Source organism: Empidonax traillii, unplaced genomic scaffold (genome assembly GCF_003031625.1).
Source record: "Empidonax traillii isolate 1590-97213 ecotype Southwest subspecies unplaced genomic scaffold, ASM303162v1 scaffold451:size1465578, whole genome shotgun sequence".
NCBI classification, from domain to species: Eukaryota; Metazoa; Chordata; class Aves; order Passeriformes; family Tyrannidae; genus Empidonax; species Empidonax traillii.
The window spans coordinates 1,069,507-1,085,371 of NW_020955644.1; the positions used below are offsets into that span (position 1 = coordinate 1,069,507).

The 15,865-nt window shown below is 47.0% G+C and overlaps 1 protein-coding gene across 6 annotated transcripts in view; it reads right to left on the reverse strand.

Moving 5' to 3' along the window:
• The window catches only part of KCND3 (potassium voltage-gated channel subfamily D member 3), a 116,299-nt gene that overhangs the window by 5,656 nt on the left and 94,778 nt on the right, over positions 1-15,865 (reverse strand). For all 6 annotated transcript variants that reach the window (XM_027895156.1, XM_027895154.1, XM_027895158.1 and 3 more), the window contains 2 exons: positions 6,777-6,878; positions 741-833 (listed from right to left, as the gene is read on the reverse strand). In XM_027895156.1, coding sequence (XP_027750957.1) covers positions 741-833; positions 6,777-6,878 — 195 coding nt within the window. The remainder of the gene's footprint in view (positions 1-740; positions 834-6,776; positions 6,879-15,865) is intronic.

Below are 15,865 nucleotides of genomic sequence, written 5' to 3' on the forward strand. Positions count from 1 at the left end.
GCTCTCACTGCCAACACCTTGCACGATGCAAACAGAAAAGTCATGCTGTAGAAACTGTTTGGCTGGCTTTGAGATAAATTACCTTGCCCTTGTAACCAGACTGAAATGAGAAAAGATATGTGCAACCTTTAAACCCATTAATAGAGTTCATCTGCTCTGAGCCATCTCATGGGCTAAAGGTTATTTTCTTTCCAGCCTGTTGGCATGGGTGACCAGCTCGTGGTTCGGAGTCACCACCAGCATCTTCTTCCTCTTTAAGGCAGCAGAACTGTCCTTAATTGCTAATTGGCACAAATGATGGGTGGATATGATGTGTGACTGACAGTACAGGACAAATGCAGTTTAGTTCTCTTTCAGAAACACTGAAGAAAATTAAACTCCTTGTTTCTGGGATCTCCCTAATTCTGTGCTGAAAACTTATTTTTGCCTTCAGGTGGCCTTGACTGAGCAACCTGCTGCTGACTTTATACAGGTGGAGGTGACTGGGGAGCAGCAGATAACCTCACCTTCATCCCTTTGCACAGGGATTGGTTTTATTATTTTAAGAAGACAATGAAATAGAAGTGCTTTTAACCCACTGCACGACATCAGGAGCTTTAGTACCAGCCCCTCTGGCACGGGTGGGGATGTGCTGGGTGTGTCTGAGCAAGAGCCACCTCAGAGCATTCCGTGGGCACACCTTGGCCACGGGGAGCCCGTGCCAGACCTGGGCGCTGTGGAAGGATCGTGTTGGTACTTACGGTTGTTTTTTCCAGGCAGTGCAGCAGATGGTGGTGTTGGCTTTCGATTAAGGAGGTGCCTTTAGTCATGTGCTGTTCCTCTTCGGTGGATCCCTGAACAGCCACAAAAAGAAAGGGGTGGGGAACAAAACCCAAACCAGGTGTAAAACCAGGAAAACAAACAGAAATACAAGTTGCAGCATGAGCTTTCACGGGGGTAAAGATAACGCTTCCAGTGTTGCCAGCTCCCAGGTTTTCCTCCTGGCTCTTAGGAGGTTTTCTCTTTTCTCCTGAATGATTTTTGGGTTGTAAACTGAGGTGAGGGGCTCGGCTTGGATTCCAAACCTGTGTGTTTCCAGGTGTTCCATAGCTGGGGAGGAGATGTGGGAAGGACTGCTGACACATGATGTCAAGGCTCAGGAGCCAGAACAGTAAAGAGAAAAAGGACCTGTGCTGTTGTATTTTTCCAAAATGCATTAAGCTTGACGTGACCTTTGAATGCCAGCAGACGTGCCCTGAACCCTGGGCTGTGTTGGGAGACAAAGCACAACCTGTCCTGCCTTCTCTGAGCTTAAACCTGGCTCTGCCTGACCTTCAGGGCTGTGCAGTGCTGGGCCCCTTGGAACTTGGGTGTGTTATTTGCCAAACCCTCCTGAGTCACAGCTGGAGCAGAAAATGTGAACCTGAGGGGCTCGATCTGCTGGAAACCTCTGAAATAGAGGTGGATGAGAGGTTGGGAGCCCGAGTTCAGCAGTGTTTGGCTCACACAGAAAGCTTTGTCTCCAGCACTCATCAAAACAGCAATAGCCCAATAGCACATCCAATAACTTGGATGTGAGAGGAGAAAGCCAGGGCTCTGTAGTTTTGGTTTCTGCCCTGTATCAGTGAACCAGATGCTTATATTTCTCAAACATATTACTTCCCCTGTGATCTGATGGTCAGATACACCTCAGAAATGAAAGGAAAAGCAGCAATTGGGGTTGTCCTGAGAGTGTCTGTGCTATGGGAGAGCCAGGAGTATTTTTCTCCCTTATTCTGTTGTGTGGTGGCAGATTTTTAAGGACATTCTCTTACTACTACTACTGCTACTACTTAAGTTCCTGGTCTCGAAACTCACTGTGGTTTCATCACACTTTAATCTGTGCTGTGTCTTTGAGGACTGGCATTTTCAAAGACAATGGTGTGCATTAAAATAGCTATTAGGTGTTGTAAAATGTTTTCCCCCTTTTCCACAAGTAATGGGTGCCTGGTGTTTTGTGTGATGCCTAAACCCTGAAATCAGAGAAGGATGTTCACGGCTTGAATCTCTGCCCAGACACCAACAAGCAATATCTGACTGTTCAGGGGAGGAAATGGGTGGGATGGGAGACACGGCAGAATAACTTGTCAGAAGTGCCAAAGCCTTGCCTGTTGCTCCCAGGGGGGTCAAATTCATCTCTGGTTGAAGCATTGCGGTTAAACACACCCCTGTGTCCCAGTGATTCACTGCAAATGCCTCTTCTGGATGCCATTTCCAGGCTGGTGCTGTGATCCTTAAGTGAAGGAATAACTCTGTCTCTGACAGATGCCAAAACACAGCTGAAGTGGTACATTAAGGAAGCTGACTTACTGTACACAGAATTAATAGATTCCTGGGGGAATGCATCTTAGGCAGGTTATGGATTTTTTTTTTTTTTTTTAGTTGCTGTTGTTTTGGAAGATGAGCATTCCCAGAAGTATTTTTAGAAGTGGCCCGAAAGGAAAAAAAAAAAGATCAGTTCCATTTTTCTTATTAGCAATCCTCCTGGTGAGGTAACACACCCAGCAGGCCCTGTTGGTACCTGCTGAGATCACTGACTCCACTGGAGTCTGGGTTGGAATATTTCCCATGGAGCTCCTTGGCAGCCCTACAGCAGATAGGATGCTGCACTAAAACACTGGAAAAGGAAAGAGCAGATATTGCAAAACAGTATCTTTTTTTTTATGAGGATTTGCTTGGGAGGAAATCTAAATGGGGGATCTGAGAGCAAAGATAGAGCTTTGATACCTCTGGCAGGAGACTTGAGCCAATTGTTGAATGTTACAGCTCAGCCTCTCCCTGTGCCTTCCATCCCAAGGCTGGGATGGAAGAGCAGTGACCAGGAATAAGGTGGAATATCAGGGATTGTACCTTATCTTCCTTTTGGATATTTTTTTTTTTTCTCAGTCAGCTCAAACAAAGAGCAGGCAACCGCTGAGCCCATCTGAAGTGGAAATTAGGCATGAGGTCTGCTGGAAGTCCTGCCCTAGGACAGTGCCAGTGCCAGCATCACACAAACTGGGCATTTTGACAGCACTGCTGAGGAAAGTGGAACCTACAGAGGTTGCATTAGTGGTACTGCAGGCAAACAAAATCTGTGTCTTCATTAGAAGAGGCTGGCTGTAATGGAGAGGCTGGTGGGGGGGAGGAGAGGGGATGGTTTGCTTTTGGAGCTGGGATGCCAGTTTTGCAGGGACCTGATGCCAGCTGCCATTCAGCTTGTTCTTGGAAGACATTCAGTGAACTGCTGGTTGCCTGGAGGGGAGGCTGAAGCACACTGAAATCCAAAATACTTCCACTTTACCTCTCTTTTAAGGGCTCCATCACACAGAATTGGGCCCTGGTGAACCCAGATGAGCTGGTTCAGGGGTTGGGCTGTCCCTGCCCACGGGAGAAGCTACAAGGCTTATCTGTGGCTAAGCAGGTCCTGCTTGTGAAAAGGCACAAGACCTCCCAACCTCCTGTTCCTGGGATATACAGCTCCCAGCATTTCAGCTACAAGGGAATTTCAGCTGGCTGTACAAGGAGATTAGTGCTAAGAGGATATGTAGGCTCTGCCATGGGAAGGAGCTCACCCATCCCTTGAGCACTTTTGACATAAAGCCCACAAGGAAAAAAAAAAATAAAAATCTCTAAATGAGAAGAAAACAGTCTGAGCACTTCGTGTCTCGATGGCAAATGCCACAAATCCACATGTTTGTGAAGCAAGAGCCTGTATTCTTGCTGGGAGCAGATCTCCTTCCTGCTGCTGTCCTTGGATGAATCCTTTCCTTCCCTCTTTCTTGACTTTGATGCGAGGCCACAGGCTGAAGACGTGCTGTTCCCTCGGAAGATGGTGTCAGTGTGTTCATTCTGGTGCTAATGAAAGGACATTCTGGCACATGTTCTGGAATCCTGAACAGTCCTTATTTTCCAATTTATTAGTTTGACTGCAGAGCCACAGCCAGGCTGCTTTGTGGGGGCAGTTGTTTTGTGACCCCTCCAAGCGTCGGAGTGCCAGGCAACGAGCTGGGCCCTTGTAAAACAATAACACACGTGGGATTGCTGCTGATGGAAGTGATAATATCTGGTCATGGCCACGGAGTAATTGCAGTTGGAATTGCTGCTGGGTGACAAACCAGCCCTAAGGCAATCTGGCCATGTGCAGCCCATTACTGTGAGCAAGAATCCTGGGCAAGGTGTCAAAATGGGATGTGCACCTGACCACTGAAGCAGTTTGATCCTAATTTGACTGACAAATATGCACAGTATGTAGATAATATTTTGGTGCCTAAATATAGTAACTGCAGGAGTCACATTCCTTCATATTTTTTACAGCTTAAAAAATTTGGCTGTCTAGACTATGCTGTCATTCACATTTTGTACCCTTCAGAATAGTTTGTTCTCCTGCCATAAAATGAGAGGACATGAAATCCTGCCTCGTGGAGTTAAAATGGTCATGTAAAGAGAGGATGTTCTGCAGTTCTGTAATTAATTAATGCCACTACCTGGGGATGGAGAGACGTTTTGGCTTTGGATTCAGGTATGTGGCTGGTCCTCAGGTAGTCAGAGACCATTTCCTGGTGGTTGTGCAGGTGCCAGGCATGGCTTTGGCAAGTTTCTTGTTTTAAAAAATTAATTAAAATCTAGAAATTTAGTGCATTAAAAAAAAATATAATCCCACACATCACAGGTGGATGGTAATTCTTTGACTATTTCAACAGGGAGTTCCTTCAGGTGGGGATATTTTCTTGCAGAGTTAATACAAATACACACTGTATTTAGTGCTTTTCAGAGTGGGATTTGAGGTTCTTGCTGGGCTGTGGGGGGGAAATCATGTGAGCATTTCAACCTTCCATCTAGTGGAAGATTCCCTGCCCAATGCTGGGCATTGGAACCAGATCATCTTGAAGGTCCCCTCCAACCCAAACCACCCCATGACTCTGGTTTAGAGCTATAAACCCACCCAGAAAGCAACTTGCACCCAGAAAACCCTGCAAAAAAAAAAAAAAAACTGCTCTAGGTGTTACTGAATATCTATATTTAATCTTTAAGGGGTTAAAAAAATATCCTCTAGAACCTCTTTAGGAATGTTTTGGTTTTGTTCCTGTGTCTACAGTAGCTCTGTAGCCAACAAAGAACGATCCCTTTCCCGCTGATTTTTGGGCAGGTGCCAAGAAATGAACCCTTTCAGCCAAATATTTCTCTCAACCTCCTGCCTTTTGGACTTAAGCGCTGGTGCGTCAGCTGCTCTTCCCTGAGTGGTCTTGGCAGGGAGTTTTGGTTGACAAGAGAAGTGAGGAGATTCTTGTGGGGATGACAGGCTGGAAGATCAAGTGCAAGCTGAGTGTCCCTGCTCAGTTCTCCCGGCGTTTTTCAAAAACCCCAGAAATCGAAAGCTTGAAAGGAAGTTTTAAATTTTTGAGTCGAGTTTTTTTGCCCGTTTCTGGTAATGAAAAAGCAGAATCCCAGCAGAGTTGGTTTCCCTGAGCCTTCCCTGGCTGGGAATAAGGTTCTGGAATAGGTGTTCACCAGTCTGCCTGGTCTTTACTTGATAAAGAAACTTCTCTTGAGCTGCTCAGCAGCGACATATGGTTCAAGAAACAGATTTTTTCGGGTATTTCTGCCATTCACAGAGCAGGAGACAACGTTGGATGTGCAGCCAGAAGGATCAAACTTGTTTTGGAGGGGAGAACAGCAACTGATCTGGGCACCCCACCTTCCAAATCTGTGCTTCGTGTGAAGTGCTTTTGTGGAGTCACTTGAAAAACGATTCCAGTTGTAAAGGGCCAGATTTCTGTGTCTGCACTGAGCACCTTCCTACGTGGAAAACAAGGTGCTGCACGACTTCCCTCCGCTGTGCCCACCAAACTGGGCTGGGAGTGGGCTCAGGGCTTTGGGGAGCAGCTTTCACCATGAACTGAAAAGGTTTGTTAGCTTTGATTTTGTGGAATCATTAAGGTTGGAAAAGAGCTCCAAGATCGAGTCTGACGTTTGACCCATCCCCACCTCGTCCCCCAGCCCAGAGCACTGAGGGCCACGTCCTGTCCTTCCTTGGGCACCTCCAGCGGTGGGGACTCCAACACCTCCCTGGGCAGCCCCTTCCAATGCCTGCCCGCCCTTCCCAGCAAGAAATTCCTGCTGATGTCCAACCTGACCCTCCCCTGGCACAGCCTGAGGCTGTTTCCTCTTGCCCTGTCCCTTGTTCCCTGGGAGCAGAGCCTGAACTCCCCCCAGCTCTCCCCTTCTGATCAGGCTGAACGCAACAACCTCTCCTTGTGCTCGCTGGTTCTGCTGAGCAACCTGACATGCCCAGAACTTCCCTCCTCCTGAACAGCCAGAGGCCTCCAGAGGCCTTTAAAAACAAACCCACCACCAAGCTGCCTCAATCAGGAGCTAGGGAATATTTTCCTGCCCTCTTGGGGACGACCAGGTAGTCTATATTGTGCTCTTAGAAAAAAAATTACTACACGTTGGAGGGGAGTGGATATTTATAGCGTGGGCAGACCCCAGGCTGGAAAAACCAGTCCAGCTCCAACAGAGGGAACTGGGCTTGTTACTGGAGAACCAGATACTTTTCTAGCCTGAGGAGGAGCCCACAGGAGCTTTTCGCTCCCATCCAGCTGGGTTCCAGCTGTGCCTCCACGCAGCGACAACGCCGTTCCGCGTCCGATGCCGCCACGATGGATAACGAGCAATTTAGCGGCCACGAGGGGGAAAAGGGAGTGAGCCCAGGGAGAGGGGTGGGAAGTGGGGAGCTTGGGGGAGTCTGTGGAAGGAGCTGGCGCGCCCACACTCACCGTGAGCTCCAGGGCTTCGTTGAGGAGGCCGTTGCGTTTGCTGTGCAGGTACGCGTTGGAGCTGCCGGTCTTGGCCACGCGGATCCGGGCGAGCCGGGCTTTCTGGGGAGGAGGGAGACAACCAAGTCAGGACCTGGGACACACTGAGTGAGTGGTACTGCCAGAACAGGACCAGGAGGAAGGAGGTGTCAGGTTCTCTCTCTTGCCTGGGGGTGAATGCAAGAGGTGGGCAGAGGGGTCGAGGTGCTGCTGGGAGCAGCACAGGTCTGCAGGAGCTGAAGCTCCAGAGGCGACAAACAAGGTGTGCAGGGTTTTGTTTTTGTTCATTGTAAATTTTTGGTGGGGAGTTGCACAGCACTGAGAGCCTTGTGTTGGGCATACCCCTGGCACAGGGGGATTTCGTGTGGTTCAGCACCGAGCACTCGTGTTGTTTTCGTGGCTCGCCTTCCCCCTAAAGTGCTTGGCTGTCTGGTCCTCTCTTCATCTTCCAGCTCTGTTCTCTCACATCTCTGTTGTCACCTCTCTGCAGCAGCACAGGGACACAGCTGGCCCTCAGTGAGGGGGGACTGTCCCCTGCATTGGCAGTATTAGTTTATTAACTTTGCTATCTCACACTATAAGGCTGCCCCAAAATACACATCTCTTACCAACTGACAGAAGTCACTCTGCAACAACACAGGCATTCAAGTCCCCTCATGTTTATTTATCCCTGACCTTCTAGATCTCCGGGGGGACAAGTTAGATGATAAAAGGCAGTCCAGAATAAAGCAAACAATAACAATGATTCCCTCTTCCTTTTTGATGATTTTTGATCATTCCTTTTAGCATTTCATTTTTTTTTTTCAGTTGCTGCCTGCTCCTCTGTCAAGTGCTGATTTGCCTTTTTCTACAGCTAATTTATGACTCAAACACCATTAAAAGTAAATACATGAAATAGCTGCGGCTATTAAAAAATAATTACATTGTGCTGTAGTTTAAAATGCTGCATAATCCCTTAAATAACATGGAGCTCGTGATTTTGCCTTCTAATTAGAGGTGCTAATGGGTAGACACTGTAGGAAGAATAAAGTATCTGCAGTGGGTCCAGGGAGCACTGTCATTCCAGGAACTCTATTCCTGTGAGTGTGTGAGTGACTCTGGCCTTCAAGAGTTGGAAGATTTGTTTAACCTCAAGACCTGCTGCTCAAACAGACAGTTTCCCAGGCAAAGACATGCACAGGGCACCAGTTTGCAGCTTTAATTGGGTGACACAGACTATGACCAGTCTGAAAAAAATAGGTTGTCTTTTGACCCCCCCTCCCCCAAAACGGGGACATCCAAAATTGACTTTATTTTCTATACTTCACCTAGATTTCACTGTCCCATTTTAATGCCGAGGCTCCTAATCAGCACCTGAGAGCAAAATCTCTGTGCTGGGGCCAAGGTCCAATCTGGTCACCCTGAGAAAGGGGCACGGGTTGTATTTGCAAGATTTAGGCTGAGAATGCAACGAGAAAGTGAAATTGGAGCTTCATTTTTTTTCTGAAAACTTTCCCAAACTGCTGTGTTGCTTTGGGCCCTGAGTAAGACTGGCCTGAGGCTGTAATCAAAAAATCCACAGGAACTCCTGCTACTGAATATGACTTAGGGGGAGAGAGCAGGGGATAAGGGACTGAAGGATATTCCATTTTTAGGTTAAGTGCCATTGCCTGTCTGTTCCTGGTAATTTAGTGGAAATGTAATTATTTCTTCTATATGCAAGTATATGCCTTTGTGTCTCTGTTCCTTACTTTTCTCAACAATCTTGAGACTGGATTTTGGATGCACTAATGATCTTTACAGGGAGGCTCTGAGGGCCACCACTAAAAATCCTCATTTTTTTTCTGTTCTTGACCAAACATTGACTCCTCTGCTGGAGGAATTGCCAGAGTGCCCCAGCTCAGCTCACCTGTAGCAGGAAAGGTTTTCTCCTCACTTCCAGTTCAGTCAATTGTTCGAGTGGATTCAGTCTCAGGCTGTTGTAATGAACATTATTCCCTTTGCCTCCAGGCTAGCAGGGGATCAAATATTAATAGCTGTACTCCATGTGGACTGAAGCTGGTTCATTTCTGAGGTCTGTTCTCTTTTTCTTTCTGAAACAGGGCCACCAGCCATCTAAATAATTAAGCCCCACAGCTTTTGTAGTTTAGAACAGACGTTGTTATTTCAAAAAATGTCAGTGGGGCAGGACAGAAGTTAATCCTATTTCTCCTTCCACAAAGGATCGTCTGGGATCGTCACATCGCCCAACTCCGCGTCCCCATCGTGATTAAATTTGGTAGATATCTTGATTAACTCAGCTAGAGAAGTTAATTAAAATTGGTGCCTAAAATTGGTTTGGCCCTCCAGACAGTTTCCTGCATTGGACTAGAAACAAGTGTAAAACAACAGTTCAGGTTTTTATGTGAAAGTCTGTGTTGAATGGGGAATTATTTGGAAAGCATCTCGTTGAAGTGCCACGAGCTTTGCGTGCTCTTTAGGCACCTGTTGCCCCTTTATGTGGGATGTGCTACTTCGATCGAGCCTGACAGTAAAAAAAAGGGTTTAAGAACCTCCAGACTCTGCCTGGTTTTACCACATGTGGGTATGTTTTTGTCCTCCCTGCCCTGCAGGGCTCGGTGCTCCTGCTCTGAGGGCAGAGATGCCAAAGTGGAGGACTCTGGTTTTCTGACTTTTTTTTTTTTTGGGGGGGGGGATGTTGGGATAGCTGCCATTTGCATCTTATCCCCCTAAATGTGACAGACTAAAGGTCATCAGGGCCAGGCCTGAGATCACTGTTACTGAATATAACCCCTGCACAGAGAGTCTAAAAAAGGAAAAGAAAGCAGCACACTGTGTCTGCATGTAGAGTGGGGAGAGGAGTTGCTAGGAAACCACAGGATCTCAAAATGCATATGACCTAATCTGGAAGATAATTTATATGATGAAAATAATAATACTAATGACAGCCACTTACAGGTTCGAATGATTAATTTGGTTATCTTGGAGCCCACGTGTTTCTGAGAGCAGGGTGGAAGGCAGGGGCTCAGTAACTTCTGGGGTTTTGTGGTTTTTGGGAAACTGGAGGCTTGGAATAAGCAGTGAAGACCCGTACAGGTGGAGGGCTGAGGTGCAGTGGGGAGGATTTCAGCACCCTGGGTATCTGCACTTCCCAAAGGGACTGGTAGAGGAGGGAAAAAATAGCCTGAGTTCATCTTTTATCTTTTGGGAGAAGTGCAAGGAGCAGGAGCTGCTGGCTGGGAAAACTGCTTACCAGATGGCAGGCTCAGGAAACAGCTAATTATTATTTATTAATGATTTTCATCTAGTTCTTATGGAGATAACGTTCACTCTTGATTTATGTGGTCTAATAAACTATTAAGCTACAGCCTATGACATAATTTTATATTTGCCAGACATCTTCAGCTTTCCAGCTCCTCAGTACTTGAGCAAGGAGTGAGTGTGTCAGGAATATGTCCTGTATCCACTTCTCCCTCTTGGGACTGGAGCTGTTGTTAAAATCAACCTTCACAGGATGGCTGAGGCTGGAAGGGACCTCTGGAAGTCATATCAGAGGTGATCTGCTCCAACTTTCCTTCTCAAACAGGGCCACCTACGCCCAGTTGCCCAGACCTGTGTCCAGGTGGCTTTTGAGTATTTCCAAAGAGGGAAACCTGAATACCTTGATAGATACGTATTGTATGTAAATATTGGTGTATATACATTTTTAATATATATTCAGATGTATGTTTATATACCTGAACATATTTATATACATCAATAAAACCCCTCTGAGCTTTCTCTTTTTTTAATCTAAACAGTCCCAGCTCCCTCAGCCTTCCCTGGTGTTAGAGGTGCCCCATCCACATCCCTCCTACATTTATCTGCTAAAACCACACTAAGAGGATTCCTGGCAGAAAAGGCAGCCACACGAGATAATTAACAGTGCTTCACATGCTGATTCCTAAACAATCAGTGGTTTGAATTTGAATAGACCTGTTGGTGGCTGCTGCAGTTTGTGTGCACCACTGGTCCTTTTGAGGCTGAAATGAAGCTGCTCTCAGAAGTAATCATAGCTCACTTTCATTCTCAAGGTGAAACATTACAGCAAGTCTTGCATTTTTCTGCATCTGTGGCTGGTTCAGGGTCTGGGCTTTAACTCTGGATGGAAAGAACGTGGTTGGTTTTAGGATGTGGAAAGGGCAACGAGCAGATTGTAGAGTTAAAGCAGGAGTTTGTGCAGGCTTAACACCAGGGCTTGGAGTACGGGATGACAAAAAAGTATCTTCTTGTAGTTGTGTTCTCACCTTCCTAAAATGAGCTTGTCTGTGGTACTTCTGACTAATTTTAGCATAAAACTCAGAGGGGAATTCAGCAGAGGCTTCAGTCTGTACTTCTGAGTGGGAATTGGGTGCCCAAATGTAACTTGGGAAGGGAATGGTTGGAACCTTCCTCAGCTGAGCTCCCCAGCCTGTTGTGGGAGCTCCTCCTTGCCAAGCTGAGCGTGGAAAACCCTTCATTTTTAAAAAATAATGGAGTGGACAAGACATTAAGCGGATCCACTGCCTGTGGAGTGCCTTCCTCAACATAATGAGGCACCACTGATCATCTGTCCTGATTATGACACCGAGAAGCTGCTTTGCCATCTCTAACAGAGCAGGTTGGAGAGGGAAATTAGGGCTGGGGGTTATTACATGTGTTTGAATGCTGAGTGGAATCATGGCTGTTTAAAAAGCAAATGGTCCATATAATAAGAACTAGCTGTTATTCTGCTTGCCATGGTCCATCTGGCTTTGGTAGTGGGCAGGCAGTGGAGGCACAGCACTGTTACACGCTCTAAAACTACATTTTTTTTCTCCTTTTAACCTTTTTTTTTTTTTTTCCCCTAAGAAACGTAGTATGCACATTTAAAATTTCCTTCCTCTCCAATCTTTACATTAAACAGCTTTTGAGGCGAGTTTAAATATTCTGTCACTTCTGCTTTGGGGGAGATGTTATAGAGCTGCATATGGAAATTAGATAGTGTAGAACTCATTATATTCCTATATAATTTGATAGAACCACTTACAGTCAGACCTTGATCTTATTTTGGGCCTCTTCATTACTTTCCAGAGATGAAAGATTCCCCTCTCCTCCTCTGTGCCTCTCCTTTTAATCCTACCTTACCCTTGGCACCATTAAAGCAACAGAACATCATTTCAAATGAACTTTATCGTTTAATCTTTTCCAACACCGAAGAACATGATGTTCGACCTATTTATAGAACAATGCACAGAATATGGAGTTTAATGGATCTGGGCTTCTCTACCAGTCACAGATATCCTGGCTGATTAAACAGAGAATTTTAAAACTACCATAATATGCAAAATTCACAGAGAAACTCAGGAAGCCCCTGGAGCACCAGGACTGGTCCCTTCCTATTGTAAACTCCTTTCTGTACTTCTTCATCCCAAGATTTACAAGCTCTGGCTCAAACTTAGTGAAGCTCTTACTCCTAGAGGGCATTTATTTTAGAAATTTATTCTTCTGTTTGGAAAACTTCTTCTGATTTCCAGCCCCTGTTTATTCACTGCCAGTCTTACTCGGTTGCCATTGTACTGTCATTTTCTTTTCACACAGATCATCCCCTTTCTGGTGTTTTCTGCATTTTCCAGGGGAGAACAAAATAAACTTCACTTTTTTTTTCTTTCTTTTTTTTTTTCTTTTAAGAGAGCTTGACAATTCTCGCTTTATCCCTTTCCTTGACATTTAAATAGTAAGCTTTATTGAAGGCCATTTCATATTTTTATCCTCTGAAGATGCCCTGCTTAGTTTTAATACCTTTTGCAAGTTATCTGTGTATTCATCCAGCCAGTATGGGTTACAGCCAGGCCTTGATCTCTGTAAGAGCTGACCTTATGGACAGTTTTTCCTTGATGGAATTATGTTTTACACAGTTACTGCAGCTTGGCTGAAATTCAAAGCTTCCTCTGTGCTGAAGTTCCCACGCTACCAGTCCAGCTGACTGACAAAGCCAGCTCTCTTCCCTTCTTTTCCCCTTCCTGAAATAATGATAAAAGAAATCCCTGTATAGACCTTTTTTTTTTTTTTTTTTTTTTAATATATATATTTTCAGTGCTAAAACAGATTTTAGAGCTTGGGTCAAAATTTCTCCAAGGATGGGTGGTTACAGAGGTGGTTAAAGCTGTAGTGGGAATAATCTGGTTGTTCTGGGGTTTAAATCAGGGGGTGTCAGAATTTATCTAGAAATGCATTACTTATAAAAGTACCAAGAGAAGGCCCTCATGTTTTTCTGCATCATTAATAGAGATGTTGCTGCTCTCCATGAGTCTAAAATAAGGTTCTGTGTTTCACTGGAAGCCGAGTGTGATGAGCATCTGTCTGCCTGTGATTTATCTGTCTGTCTTTTTTTATCTATGTTTCCAGATCTCACTCTTGTAACATCTTTCACACAGCTCACACCCCTAATTAATGGCTATAAAGTATTCAGGGGATGGAGAAATTAAGAGAATTTGATCTGGTGTCACATGCCAACTTACTGGGCCTGATAGATGAACCTAATTAATGATGTGGAGGCCTGTGTTAGCTGCAGAAGAGGAAGGGAATTGCTCACATAGTGCTGCTCACACCTGCCCAAGAAGGTGGTGAAAAATAAGGGGGTGAGGTGGGATGGGGACAGTGACCACAAAGCCTTGAAATGTGAGAAAAAATAAGCAAGTCTGTAAAATTTGTGGTTTTTGTTTCCACTGACTAAAGGGGGTTCCGTGCTCCATCCCTCTTCTCTGTGCTGCAAGTTTTCAGCATTAATTGAGAATTAATCGAGGAAAAAGTGTCTCTTGCCGGCAAACAAAATCACTCAGAGCTCATCACACGCCAGCAAAGCCGTGGTGCAATTCCCTTCTTACAGAAGCTGCTCCTGCTTGTCCCTCCTGCCCTTGGGGTCTCTGAGGACAAACCTCTTGCACTGGGGAAAGGGGGAGGGCGGGGGGAAATCCATCCCAAACCCTTCCCGCGGTCGTGTTCGAGCGATGGCTCCGGGAGAACGCGTGCCTGGGCTCCTGTCCCTGCGCTGACAGCCACAACACGCTGGCTTCGTGCCGGGCTGGCAGATGCGGCGGGAGAAGCTTCTCCTGGGATCCGTCCCGGCCTCTGGAGCGCTCCCGGCTCGTCGCGGGATGCTTGCGGAGTCGTCATGGCTCTGGGCTACACCCCTCGTCTGTGCATTCCAGCATCTCTGCCCCTGCTCCTGCTGGGATGGCTCCTGATGGTCCCGAGCTGATGCTCGTGTCCGCCTGTGACGGGAACGAGCGTGGAATTGCTCCCGGCTGCCGTGCCCGGGGGAGTCCGGGCTGAACGGCTGCGTTTTCCACGGGGGATGAGTGAGCGGCTGGAATTGCACCGGGCAGTGCTTGCACCGTGAACGCGAGCTGTGCTGTTCGCAGGCAGAGGAGGAACGAGGGACCCTTTCCCACGGAGCAATTCGCCTGGTGGATGGAGCTGCTCCCCCTTCCTGCGCGGTGCTCGCAGGCAGGCTGTGATTTCCCCCCACGTAGATATTTTTTTTTGGGGGGGGGATGTTTATCTGTGAGTTTTATGCACGCTCTTGATTCCCTTGCCTGCTCGTTAACCACTCTCTGGCAGCATTTACCGTTCCCTGTGACTGGGCAGGAGAGCTCCTGCTGTCATTTCTGCTGCCTTGTGTGGTGAGGGAGTGAGAGCTGCGAGCACAGAAAGCTCTGCTGGGCAAATTAAAAACCCCTGGCTATGATTGTTACAGCCATAAGATGGTTTCACTTTATGGCCTTGTGTGTGTATGTGACCTAACTCTGTGAGAATCCACTGGGCCAGGAAAGGAAGTGGATTTATCCCAATTTTAGGCATGAATAAAGGAGACACAGAGGGAAATACGGAAGGGCAGTGCTGTTGTGGTGTCAGAGTTTGACAACACAGCGAAACCAGCTGTAATAGGGAGATGAAAGAGGAGGACTCCTGCCTGGAGAGCACCTGCCTCGTGCAGTTTTAAAACCTGGTGTGATGTAGAAGCTACCAGGAGTTACTCTCTGACGGGATTTTCACGACCTTCAAACTCCAGAGGCTCGCTCTGAGTCAGACTTTGCAGGCCACTGCTGCTGGGTGGAGTGGGAGGAGCGGAGTAGTGAGATTCCAGGGCTCCTCGAGGTGGGCTGCGTGAGACATCTGGCAGTCTGTGAGCAGGGAAGGGCTGCAGCGGCCCTTGGGGATGAGCTGGTTGTGTTCCCACGGCCCTGAGAGGTGACCAGAGGCCCGAGACACCCGTGCTGCCATCCCAGCACCACCCGTGCCAGCCACGAGTGTCACCCTGCAGCTGCTTATCACTGCCATGCTGCAAATCAGTAACCACAGCGAGCTCTACTACCATTTCCACCCACTTCAGTGATGTTTTTTCCTGACCCAGTGGATGCCTCCATATCCATTAATCCAGACATAACCACGTGCTGCAGTCGGTGCAGGCGTGTGAGCTGGGCTCGTTATGGAGCTTGGGAACTGTCGGGGGCTGAGCTGTGCCCAGCCCACTCAGTTCTGGTTATTTAGGCAGGGTGGTAAAATATTAACCAGATACTAAAGGCAACAGCAAAGAATGTGGTCGCCAGAAGCCAATTCCAAAGCAGGACGGGGCTTCCCAAAGCTTTTTGGCCTCCTTGACGGGGCGATTTCAGCCTGCGTTTATTTAGACATCTGGGATGGAGTGGGCAACATTATCCATAACAAATCCTACCAACTGTGCTACATAATGGAGCCATCTGGACAGAGGCAGCCACAGAAACCTGGGCTTCCAAAGGCTGAGGAGAGAGACACCCTCTTGCTGAGGTGACCAAGGACAGACCCCAATTATGGATTAGTTGGGTCCTTGTATGGTGTAGGCTGTTATCTGGTTATGATGGAGATGGGATGTGAAAGGGCCTCAAGGAGTGAAATAAATGTAGAGCAGCTTCTGGATGTGTGTGGAAGTAATTTCAGCTGGGCACTGGGCCACTATTGACAACAGGCTTTAATATTTGGATGTATGGGATAGTTTTGGAGGCTGAACCTGAGAGCTGTAGCTCAGGGATTCC